The following is a 13,076-nucleotide window of genomic DNA, read 5'->3' as shown; positions in this document are numbered from 1 at the left end:
TTCTGAACATAAGTAATCCAAAAGTTCAACAATAACAGAATGGTTAGAGATAAATTAAGGGCAGGACCCGAATCTAATTCTTCTCCTGTAACTGCCCATAGGGAGTATTTACAGTTTGTTAAATGGCAACGGGATATTACATAGCCAAGTGCGTAAGAAATCAGGTTTAGAAAAAAATACCTTTACAAAACATACGTACTACATCTATTGAAAATCTATGGAAACACGTTGTTAATAATCAGAAGGGCCGAGAGAGAGTCAGCTGTCACATCTGTACAGTAATTTAAATGGCGTCCTTAAACATACTGTGATTCTCACAAGCCTGTGAAGTACGCACGCGAGGCTTCATTAGCTCCGTTTTATGGGTAAGGAAATTGACCCATTGGGGTCAGGAATGATTGACTAAGGCGGAGCCAGGACTTTAGCCTCCGCCTCCCGGACCAGGGTTCTTTCCCCACCACTCCTCGGCAACCTTGATTGGCGCTGGGGGTCTCGGTTTCCTTTACTTCACCCGCATTCCGTTTGCCAACCCAGCCCAGAGACGTGGGCGGCTGGCTGGTAGCAGGTGCCTGGCAAGGTGCAGGTGCGGCGGCGGCGGCCGAGCTGCGCTTTAGGCCCCCGCGACCATAGAGTCCGGAAGTGCAGCTAGAACAGCTCCCGGGGGAGCAGCACCGGCTGAGCCCCGGACGACAAGGGCCGCGCCCGGGCCGGCGGAATGGCTGCAGTGCTGGCCATCAGGGTGGTTGCGGGACTGGCGGCAGCCGCGCTGGCGGCCGTGCTCTTGGAGCACTATGGGTTGGCGGGTCAGCCCTCACCGCTGCCGCAGCCGCGCGCCTCCAGGAGCCCGCACCCCGCGCCGGGCCCCGGAGCCGGCAACATCTTCTGGGGTCTGCAGGTGACGCAGCGGGAGCAGGGCAGGGGTGGGTGGAGAAACGTCACCACGCGGTGAGACGCGGGCACCTTCCGCCAGGGTGCGACCCCCGCGGCCCCAAACTCCCGGCTGGGGGCTCTGTTCTTCTCTGGAGGGGGGTTCGTTCTTGCGGGACATCCTTGCCATTTCCTTCCGCCTAGAGAGAGCTGCATGGTCGCCTGCTGTCCGTGCTGCCTCTTCCTGACTCAGATATCTCTGTTTAATACCTGCTTTCGGCAGATATCCGACATTCACCTGAGCAGGTTTCGTGATCCAGGCAGAGCTGTAGACTTAGAGAAGTTCTGTTCAGAAACTATTCGCATCATTCAACCAGCTCTCGTCCTGGCAACAGGTAGGGAGGGTTGCCGTGCTGTCGCGTTTTTCTATGGTCCGGATGGTAGAATGCTAGCCAGGGCTGCAGCTTTTCACCTGGGGAATGTTGGGAACACTATAGCCCCAGACAGGTGAGTCCTCCTGCAGGGGAGATAGGACATTGTAATTTCCTTTGCCTATGCATAATTGAGTCAAGATCCAAGACCAATCAATGACTTGCCATAGCAAGGTTTTGTCAAAGCAGTAGAAGCAAGGCTCATGATTCTTCTTAGTATACTGTCTTCTCTATTTGTATTCGTTTGTTGTTATAGTTCTGGATTTAAGAGAATTAGGGAAAGCCCTTTAACCACAAATCAAACGTTTCCTCCCTTCCTTATCTCCCTCCCCTCCTTCCTTCTCTCTCTCTCTCTCTCTCTCTCTCTCTCTTTCTTTTGAGGTTGGGGGAGGGGCAGAGGGAGAGAGAGAATCTCAAGGAGGCTCCAGGCCCAGGGCAGAGCTCACCAGGGATCCATCTCAGGACCCTGAGATCATGACCTGAGCAGAAATCAAGAGTGGGAGGCTTAACTGACTGAGCCAACCAGATGCCCCAAAGTTATCTTTTTTTAAAAAAACTAACTTTCCTTTTTTTAAACAGCATTAGTCAATTCTTAAAGTGACTTAGGACACTTTTCTTCATCTTTTGGTACTTCTTTGACTTGGGTTCTCTAGAATCTTTCAACTCCTATTTGCTCTCTAAATGTGTTGGAGAAAAAGCTAAAGGAGCATCTGTCTTGTCTATTGGGGGATTCATATCCTACCCACCTTACTGAAACACCTCTGCTGATACAATGACTTATCAGTCCTCAATTTATGGAAAACCTCCATTTCAACTGTCTGTTTTGTTTTCCAGAAATTTTGGTATTTCATTGCCCAACCACACCTCCAGATCACTTTCTTGCTGTATAATAACACTTGGTCAGATTACATATTCTGATTTTGGGTGTGGAAAATATGGTTGTCATAGATATCAGGCATCTGCCCAGAGTGTTGGAATTTCTTATAGTTTTCATTTTTGTCAGAGTTTCATGACGCATTTTATACTGCTCTCTTTAAAGATAATTTTTTTCAGAGCCCATTTCTAATATGATGGGAAGTTAAATAGGTACTTGCTAAACTCTGAGAAACAAATAGTCCTTTCAAAATAAGAAATTCCTATTTTGTGTGGCTTGCTTTGGACATAGATGGACTTATAAGTTGTTATGCTTATACATGTTAAGTACTTTAAGTATCTTTGTTCCTTCTGTGTGCATTTGAGAACATTTTTTAACCCCCTTGGGTTTATTTTGCATTGTGATTCAAGTCTTATGTAAATCTACAGGAGACCTGACTGATGCCAAAACAAAGGAACACTTGGGATCCAGGCAGCATGAGGTAGAATGGCAAACTTACCAGGGTATTCTGAAGAAGACAAGGGTCATGGAAAAAACCAAGTGGCTTGATGTTAAAGGAAATCATGGTAAGAGTCAACACCCATATATAATTAAAACTAGATTTTTTTTCCTTTGAGAGCCCAGATTCTCCAGTTTGGAATATAAGATTATAAAATGGGAACTTTGTAACACGGTTTAGTTATACCAAAGCCCACAACTATGAAATACAACTATATTATATGATTTTAAAACTTCAGATGTCACTTCTAGCCTTTGAGGGGAAAGTTGGGATGGTCCTTCTTTACATGAAGAAAAGCCTCTAGCAAAACCTGTGTGAGAGGGTGTTTAAAAGTATAACCCATTTTGGGTGTCTGGCTGGCTCAGTTGGTAGAGCATGCAACCCTTATCTAGCGTCATGAGTTCAAGCCCTACATTGGGTGTGGAACCTAAAATCAATCAGTCCATACGTATATACATTCATACCACATACATAAATACATATGTATAAATCAATAGATAAACATTTTGCCTAATAGAAGCTACCACCCATAAGTATATATACTATATGATTTATGTAACATTCAAGAAAAGGCAGAACTATGGAGAACAGATTGTGATTGCCAAGGATTGGGGGAGAGGTAGATAGGCTGACTACAAAGAGCCATCATGAGAGAATTATGGGGAATGATAGAACTGTTCCATTGTGGTGGGTACATGACTGTGCATTTGTCAAAACCGAAGGAACTGTACATTACAGTGAATGAATTTTACTGTGTATACTTAAAAAATTAAAATTACAAACAAATCTCTATGTATGAGGAGAGAAATAGAGATAATCCCTTCACATTTTTTACATTATTATTATTGTAGTGTTAGTAAGGAAATCTCAGCAAAATATCCTAACAGTAAGCTTGTTTGTTTTTATATAGGTTGACCTTCTTATTGGTTGTTAAGTATTTGATCTGCTTCACTTGATTATTAATTGCTGCTGTATGCCTAATTATAAATATTTTTAAAACTATCATTTTAAACAGATAATTCTGTCTGGTGAAATACATAGTTTTGGTTTGATCAGAAAATGCTCTTTATAAATAGTTCTTACAAAGCAGCTCGGAATTATTAATTGAAGATGGGGTATCTGGTTTATAGCTTTCTCTGGTATACCCTGTAAGTCTGGTCCCCAACTTGCGATGGTTCAGCTTATGATGGCTTGACTTATGATTTTTTTTTTAAAGATTTTATTTATTTATTTGAGAGAGAGACAGTGAGAGAGAACATGAGAGGGGAGAAAGTCAGACGGAGAAGCAAACTCTCCAAGGAGCAGGGAGCCTGATGTGGGACTCGATACCAGGACTCTGGGATCATGACCTGAGCTGAAGGCAGTCACTTAACCAACTGAGCCACCCAGGTGCCCGACTTACGATATTTTTTAAAATTTCATTTGAGAGCAAGAGAGCGAGCAAGCAAGAGGGAGAGCAAGTGAGAAAGAGAGAGAGACAGAGAAAGACTGAGCATGAGCAGAGGAAGTGGCAGTGGGAGAAGAAGACTCCTTTCTGAGCAAGGAGCCCAATGCAGGGCTCAGTCCTGGGACTCTGGGATCACGACCTGAGCCAAAGACAGAAGCCTAACCGACTGAGCCACCCACGCACCCCTTGACTTAACTTTACAATGTATGACTGTGATACACATTCAATAGAAACTGTATTTTGGGGCGCCTGGGTGGCTCAGTGGGTTAAGCCGCTGCCTTCGGCTCAGGTCATGATCTCAGGGTCCTGGGATCGAGTCCCGCATCGGGCTCTCTGCTCAGCAGGGAGCCTGCTTCCTCCTCTCTCTCTCTGCCTGCCTCTCTGCCTACTTGTAATCTCTCTCTGTCAAATAAATAAATAAAATCTTAAAAAAAAAAAAAAAAGAAACTGTATTTTGAATTTTGAATTTTTATCTTTTCCTGGGCTAGTAATATGCAGTATGATACTCTGGTGATGCTGGACATGACCGCCAGCGTAAAGAGCCATTAACCTTATAACCATTTTGTGCCTGTGCTTTCATTTTGTTTTTCACTCTCAGATCTTCAGCATGAGATATTCAACACTTTATTATAAAACAGACCTTGTGTTAGATAATTTTGCCCAACTATAGACTAATGTAACCATTCTGAGCATTTTTTACATAGGTGAGGCTAAGCTATGATGATCAGTAAGTTCACTGTATGAAATGCTTTTTCTACTTAAATATTTGCCACTTAAAATGGATTTGTCTGGATGTAACCCCATTATAAGTTGAAGAAGATCTGAATTTACATTTCCCTTTTTTTCCTGACCCTGATTAGTGGCACAGGTCAAATTCTTTAGTAATGAAAAGCAAGCCTGTACATAATAAAAAAGTTTTTCAAACCAAGCTACTGATTTATTTCAAGTAATAAATATCAGCTTCTTGTGATTAGATCTTGTGAACAGAGCTCATCCTTTGGAGTTCATGATAATCTAATTTGATTTGTATAAGGACAAATGCTTACTGTATGTGTTTATGTTTATGTATTGTGTTAAGATAGGAAGAAACTAGTTTTTATTAAAATTTAACTATAACAGTATTGTTCTCTTACATAGTAAGAGGATTGCATACACAATAATAGCTCTTTTAGCCTACATTGGATTTAACAGCTTATTCTCTGAAGTTATTAGAAATGTAGTGGATTCTTAGAATTCCAAGCTGGTAAGAAATTTTAGTTATTGCAACCAGACAATCAAGCTCTGTGAAATCATTATATTTCCAGGTAAGTGTTCTATAACATCCTTTGCCTTACCTCTTACCATTATATAATTCCTTTCTTATTGAATCTTTAGGATTTAAGAAGAGATGGCCTTAGGTCCTGTTATCAAAGTGATCAGCTGTTTAGAAACACTTAGCATGGATCCATGTATCAGTCATGATTAAAACAGCAGCAACACAGTCCAGTCTTAGAACTGCAAATTGATGTATTCTGAATAGTACATAATATGAAAGTATTTCTTATTCTCTACTAGTACCTAATATAAATTTCTAGATAAAATGAATCTGTTACCAAACGATCAGGCTAATTTATTGGCAGTCTGCCATTTAAAGTGTTATTGAAAGTATTGTCATTCTTCTTTAGTTGTTAAGATGTTTATATTTTTCTTTTTAATATAGATGATGTTTGTTCTTTTTTTTTTCCATGTGCTTTTCTTTCCCCAAATTTTTATTTAAATTCCATTTAGTTAGCATATAGTATAATATTGGTTTCAGGAGTAGAATTTAGTGATTCATTGTTCTTTTCTTTTTAATTAGATGCATTCAACATTCCAAGTCTGGACAGTGTCGAGAATTATTACAGGTACTGTAGTGAACAGAACACAGACCATGAAGTAGTATAAGAGGGGTGCAGTCAAGTCAGTGAATGAGTGAAAACATTTCTTTTTTTAAGATTTTTTAAAATTTATTTGACAGAGAGAGATTGTATACCTAAAATGAATATAATGTTATATGTCAATTATATCCATAATTATATCCATAATTGACATATAACATTTTATTCATTTTAGGTATATATTGCAATGACACCCATCACCATACATAGTTAAGAAACTTTTTTTTTTCTTGTGACTACTTTCAAATATACAATAGAGTGTGTTTGACTGTAGTCACCATGTTGTAGCAGAAGTCACTTAGATTAGAGCTTGTTACCAGAGTACTATGGATTTTAGGAATACTGAGTAACTGATTCTCTGAGCCTCTAGAGTGGGTGAGGAGCTCAGTTGGTCACCCTGGTTGTTTTGTCCATTTATCCCAGTATGTCACAGAAATATTAAAATTTTCTTTATATGCCATGAATGTGAAAAAGGCTATGAATATGAAAGGTTCTTTGAGTTAGAAAACCAGCTCTCTGGTTACAATGTGTTCAGCTTCTTTTAGTTGCAGTTTCATTTCCAGTTCTGGGGTATTCCACAGCTTTGTCCTACATTGACCATCACTCAAGTAGTGAGAATTTTTTGAGAGCCCATCATTAGCTGGATAGCATGAGAGATACAAGAGCTAATATTTTAAAATATGGCCTCTACCCTCAAGGAAGTCCAGTTAAGGGAAATAAGAATTGTTTGGGAAACAATTAGAAAAGAACATGAAGGAAAAAAAAAAAAAAAAAAAGAAAAGAACATGAAGGGATGACTGATGAAATACTACATTATTTGGTACACATAATAATCACTATGAGAAATAGGAAAGGGCAGAAGTTAGTATGGGCTAGACATAGAGGAGACTTTATTACTGAGCTATAATTGACATATAGAATTGTATAAGATTAAGATGTACAACATGTTCACGTGATGCATTTATATGTTGCGAAATGAGGACACCATAGAGTTAGCTAATACCTCAATTACCATCACATAATTATCATTTTCTTGTGGTAGGAATAATTAAGATCTAGTCTCTTGGTGACTTTGAAGTTTATAAAACGGTACTTTTGATTATAATTATCATGCTGTGCATTGGATCTCCAGAACTTATATATCTACAAGTTGCAAGTTAGGACTTTATAAAAGAAGCAAAATTTGTGTCCAGCCATAAGAGAAGGATTGCATTTGGAGAAGTAAGAAATTTTGAGGGGTATATTTTAGGCAAACCCCAGAGTTTTAAAAGCTAAAATGAGTTTTTAGGGACAGTAAGGAAACTGGTATCACCAGAATAAAGGATCATTTTGAGGCCTGGTATGACATTGGATAGGTAGCTTAGGGCCAGTTAACAGAGGTCTTAAGTGACAAGTGTAGAAATTTAGATGTGTTGGATAATGGTTCATAATCCAGTATAGATTCCTAAGGAGACAAGTCACATAATGAAATAATACTTTACAAAGGGCAATCACACAACAAAAAAGAAAAAAGATAGGGATAATAAGCAAAAAACAGGGAGATTGGAGTTTTGTAGAATAGAGGAGTCCTGTAATAGTCCAGGCATGATATGGAAGGGCTATTTCTGAAATGTATAGGAGATATACCCCATCTAACAAAGTTCATAGTTATGGGGACAGTGTCATCAGCTGGAGGGTGGCAGGTCAAACAGCACTGGTTAACATATTATTAGAGTCACCATAACTTGGAGGACAAAGTTGTCCTTTTTCAATGTGAGAAAGGAAAAGGTCGGAGATGGAAATCTTTCATTTTCTTTTTTTAAAAAATTAAATTAAATTAAATTTCTTTTCAGTGTTCCAAAATTCATTGTTTATGCACCTCACTCACTACTCCATGTAATACCTGCCCTCCTTAATACCCACCACCAGGCTTACCCAAACCCCGAACCCCTTCCATTCCAAAACCCTCAGTTTGTTTCTCAGAGTCCACAGTCTCTCATGGCTCATCTCCCCCTCTGATTTCCCCTAACTCACTTCTCTCCATCTCCCAATGTCCTCCGTGTTATTCCTTATGCTCCACAAGTAAGTGAAACCATATGATAATTCACTCTCGTTGCTTGACTTATTTCACTCGGCATAGTCTCTTCCAATCCCGTCCATGTTGATACAAAAGTTGGGTATTCATCCTTTCTGGTAGAGGCATAATACTCCATTGTATATATAGACCATATCTTCTTTATCCATTTGTCTGTTGAAGGGCATCTTGGTTCTTTCCACAGTTTGGCAACTGTGGCCATTGCTGCTATGAACATTGGGGTACAGATGGCCCTTTTTTCCACTACATCTGTATCTTTGGGGCAAATACCCAGTAGTGCAATTGCAGGGTCTATTTTTAATTTCTTAAGGAACCTCCACACTGTTTTCCAAAGTGGCTGCACCAACTTGTATTCCCACCAACAGTGTAAGAGGGTTTCCCTTTCTCCACCTCCTCTCCAACACAAGTTGTTTCCTGTCTTGTTGAATTTGACCATTCTAACTGGTGTAAGGTGGTATCTCAATGTGGTTTTGATTTGAATCTCCCTGATGGCTAATGATGAACATTTTTTCACGTGTCTGTTAGTCATTTGTACGTCTTCTTTGGAGAAGTGTCTGTTCATGTCTTCTGCCCATTTTTTGATGTGATTATCTGTTTTGTGTGTGTTGAGTTTGAGGAGTTCTTTATAGATTTTGGGTATCAGCCCTTTGTCCGTAGTGTCATTTGCGAATATCTTGTCCCATTCTGTGGGCTGCCTCTTTGTTTTGTTGACTGTTTCCTTTGCTGTGCAGAAACTTTTTATCTGGATGAGGTCCCAAAAGTTCATTTTTGCTTTTGTTTCCTTTGCCTTTAGGGACATGTCTTGAAAGCCACATCATGCTGTGGCTGATGTCAAAGAGGTTACTGCCTATGTTCTCCTCTAGGATTTTGATAGATTCCTACTTCATGTTGAGGTCTTTTATCCATATATATTCCTACATTTATTCCACATTTATTCCTACCTCACGTTGAGGTCTTTAGAGTTTATCTTTGTGTATGGTGTAAGAGAATGGTTGAGTTTCATTCTTGTATCCATAGTTGTCCAATTTTCCCAGCACCATTTATTGAAGAGACTGTCTTTTTTCTACTGTATATTTTTTCCTGCTTTGTCAAAGATTATTTGGCCATAGAGTTGTGGGTCCATATCTGGGCTCTCTACTCTGTTCCACTGGTCTATGTGTCTGTTTTTGTGCCAATGCCATGCTGTCTTGGTGATCACAGCTTTGTAGTAAAGCTTGAAATCAGGCAATGTAATGCCCCCAGTTTTGTTTTTCTTTTTTCAACATTTCCTTAGCAATTCAGGGTCTCTTCTGGTTCCATACAAATTTTAGGATTGTCATAAAATCTATCTCTAAAAAACCCACAGCAAATATCATCCTCAATGGGAAAAAGCTGACAGCCTTCCCTTTGAGATCAGGACCATGACAAGGATGTCCACTCTCGCCACTGTTGTTCAACATAGTACTAGAAGGCCTAGCAACAGCAATCAGACAACAAAAAGAAATAAAAGGTATTCAAATTGGCAAAGGAGAAGTCAAACTTTCTCTTCGCAGATGACAAGATACTTTATATGGAAAACCCAAAAGACTCCACCCCCAAACTACTAGAGCAATTCAGTAATGTGGCAGGATACAAAATCAACTGCTTTCTTATACACTAACAAAAAAATATAGAAAGGGAAATTAGAGAATCGATTACATTTACTATAGCACCAGGAACCATAAGGTACCTGGGAATAAGCCTAACCAAAGAGGTAAAGGATCTATACTTGAGGAACTACAGAACACTCATGAAAGAAATTGAAGGAGACACAAAAAGATTTAAGAGTATTTCATGCTCATGGATTAGAAGAATGAACATTGTCTATACTGCCTAGAGCAATCTATACTTCAATGCCATCCCAATCAAAATTCCACTGGCATTTTTCAAAGAGCAGGAACAAACTATCTTTCATTTTCTATTATCTATTTGCATTTCATGGTGACTGTGGACTGGAACTAGGGAACATTTTCAAGGAAGAATTAACAGTACTTTGGGTCTGACTGGTTATCTGGAGGGTAAAGCTATTAGTCACTTGAAGGTTTCTTACATTTATATTTTTGTTTCTAAGCACCTAAACTCTATCTGAATTTTTTTTTCTATCTGAATTTTTAAGAAGCAGCATTTTAACAGCCTGAAATATGGACATTACAGGTATATCAACCTGAAGGAAAAAAAAAGTTTTTTTAAGGATTTTATTTATTTGTCAGAGAGGGAGAGCAAGAGAATGAGCATAAGCAGGGAGAATAGCAGGCTTAGGCAGAAGCAGACTCCCTGCTGAGCAAGGAGCCTGATGTGAGACTCAATCCAAGGAGTCTGGGGTCATGACCTGACCCAAAGGCAGACACTTAACTGACTGAGTCACCCAGAATGACTGAACGAAAAAAAAAATTTTTTTCTCCTAATAACAAACACTCATATTTGTTTATTTATATAACATGGTACTGTGATTTTTAAAAAATTTTTTTAAAAATTTTTCAGTGTTCCAAGATTTATTGTTTATGCACCACACCCAATGCTCCATGTAGTATGTGCCCTCCGCATCACCAGGCTCACCCATCCTCCCACCCCGCTTCCTTCCAAAACCCTCAGTTTGTTTCTCAGAGAACATAGTCTCTCAAAAGTCAATTATCATATGGTTTCACTTGTGAGCATAAGGAATAATATGGAGGACAGTAGGAGAAGGAAAGGAAAACTGAATTGGAGTGAACAAAAAAAAATCTTAAAGCTAAATCTTGATCTTAAGAATCCCCCAGAGAATGTCAAAATCCATAATTTAAAAAATGTTAATAGTTATCATATATTTTAATCTCTATTTTCAAGTAGTTGGTTGATAGTTGATAGTTGATTTTAATGTGTTAAAAATATAAGAAAGGAAATAGTATATGTGAGATTATAAGATCCTAAAGAATAACTGAAAACAAATTAAGTAGGAAAAATATAAATAAAAATTTTACTGAGAAAAAAATTGAAATAGAAAATTTTATTTTATTTTACTTTATTTAAAGATTTTATTTATTCATTTGACAGAGAGAGACAGCAAGAGAGGGAACACAAGCAGGTGGAGTGGGAGAGGGAGAAGTAGTCTCCCCGCTGAGCAGTGAGCCTGATGTGGGGCTCTATCCCAGGACCCTGGGATCACGACTCAAGCCAAAGGCAGACACTCAAACAACTGAGCCTTCCAGGTGCCCTGAAAATTTTATTTTTTTAATAGATTTTATTTATTTATTTCAGAGAGGGAGAGTGTGCACATGCGTGAGCCCATGTGACCAGGGGAGGAGCAGAGGGAAAGGGATAAGCAGACTCTATGCTGAGTGCCAAGCCCAGTGCCGGGCTGGATCCTATGACCCTGAGATCATGACCTGAGCTGAAATCAAGAGTTGCTGACTTAACTGACTGAGCCAGGTGCCTCCCAAAATAGAAAATTTTTAAAAATACAAGGAAGGGAGGCAGTAGAACTAATTGACTTTTAATTATACTACCTGTGATAATCTATTTATTTTATGATAGATTTAGATGGCTATCAGGGCTCAAATATAGCTCCCCGATAGCACATTAGGTTTCAGGAGTTTATTTGTATTTTTCCCTATGTGCCTTATCTATCTTCTTATAATGTTTTGACATTTGAATAATATAGGTATGTCCCCAATCTATACCTTCCTTCACATTTATTCAACAAATACTAATGAGTTCCTACACTGTGTACTGTGTTACCTACCCTCTCCTGCTGTTCTTCATTCTCCAACCTTACAGACACCTGAATACTGTTAATACTTAGGCAGTGAGGACTTTCATTACTGAATGTATACCCCATGTATGTTACAGATGTATTTTTAGGAACTGAAGAAGATTTACTGACCCAGACCTAGCTAACATTTTTCTCCTGGCTTGATGACTTCATCTTTGCAAGGCTTTATTGTGAGTTAAGTCTCTGTAATCCTGTTTCAGGATGCAGATACCTTTCATATCCCATTACTCCAAGAATTCTGCTAGGTACTGTAGTAAGTCCTCACTAAATTTTTCAATGATGGATAAGTACCATTTCACTGGATTTTGATTGACCTCTCTTTAAATGTTCAATGGATTACCTAAACCAGCCATCTCCTTCTCTGCTTTGCTTGATGACCTTGTGTTTGGTTACTTATGAATTAGTTTGCCTAAATCTTTGTAGACAATGGGAAAAAAAATCTTTAAAATTTCTTTTAATCAGTTTATTGTGAGTAGTTGATGTATTTCTCTGTCAGATTAGGAGATTATCAAAGGGAGGCAAATTTAGTGTGATATATGGGGAGGAATTTCAACTCATTCTTTTTTTTTATGATTGCACTAAAACTTTCCTGTCTTGTATTTTTTAGGAAATATTCTGCTGTACGTAAGGATGGCTCTTTCCATTATGTCCACAGTACTCCCTTTGGAAACTATTCTTTCATCTCTTTGGATGCCACCCCAAATCCAGGGCCTAAGAGACCCTATAATTTCTTTGGAATTTTAGATGAGGTACAGTAAAAATCTACCTTCCTTTTGTAGCTAATCTATTTTGTTTTTTCTTGGATAAATGTGGCTCACTTAAGGTTATCTAGGTAAACCAGTTCTTATCTAGAAATTCTCGCAAAAAGTTTTACTGTGGTTACAAGTATGGCTAGAAGAAATCACTGGCTGCTTGAGCACTATCATTGCTATCCCTGTTCTAGTCCCAAAATCTCATAAAGAAGTACCTCAAATTTTATATTTATTCAGTAAACATTTATTAAATATGTACTAAGTGCAGCATTTATTAAATATGTACTAAGTGCAGCATGCTCTTTGCAAGGTGCAGGGCATATAGCTTTTATACTATGGGGTATATTCCTAAATCCCCACAGTTGCCATTTCTAACTAATGTACTCTATTTATTTTAATAAAAGAAGGACAACCACTGAAGTAAATAAATTTCCGTTAAAGCAAGTGAGG

General features: G+C 38.7%; 1 protein-coding gene across 5 annotated transcripts in view; it reads left to right on the top strand.

Moving 5' to 3' along the window:
* Nucleotides 1-13,076, top strand: part of TMEM62 (transmembrane protein 62) — a 53,683-nt gene that overhangs the window by 17,045 nt on the left and 23,562 nt on the right. For 2 of the 5 annotated variants that reach the window (XM_082735434.1, XM_082735432.1), the window contains exons 1-4: nt 637-895; nt 2,601-2,738; nt 5,956-6,001; nt 12,482-12,623. In XM_082735434.1, coding sequence (XP_082591560.1) covers nt 2,699-2,738; nt 5,956-6,001; nt 12,482-12,623 — 228 coding nt within the window. In that variant the 5' untranslated portion in view covers nt 637-895; nt 2,601-2,698. Of the gene's footprint in view, nt 1-409; nt 896-1,150; nt 1,263-2,600; nt 2,739-5,955; nt 6,002-12,481; nt 12,624-13,076 lie in introns of those variants that run through there. The other 3 variants (XM_082735431.1, XM_082735430.1, XM_082735433.1) reach the window with 3 other exon arrangements.

This window comes from Mustela nivalis, assembly GCF_964662115.1.
Source record: "Mustela nivalis genome assembly, chromosome: 6".
Taxonomy (NCBI): Eukaryota; Metazoa; Chordata; class Mammalia; order Carnivora; family Mustelidae; genus Mustela; species Mustela nivalis.
Note: the sequence above shows the minus strand (reverse complement) of the source record. Positions and strands in the feature narration are given on the sequence as shown.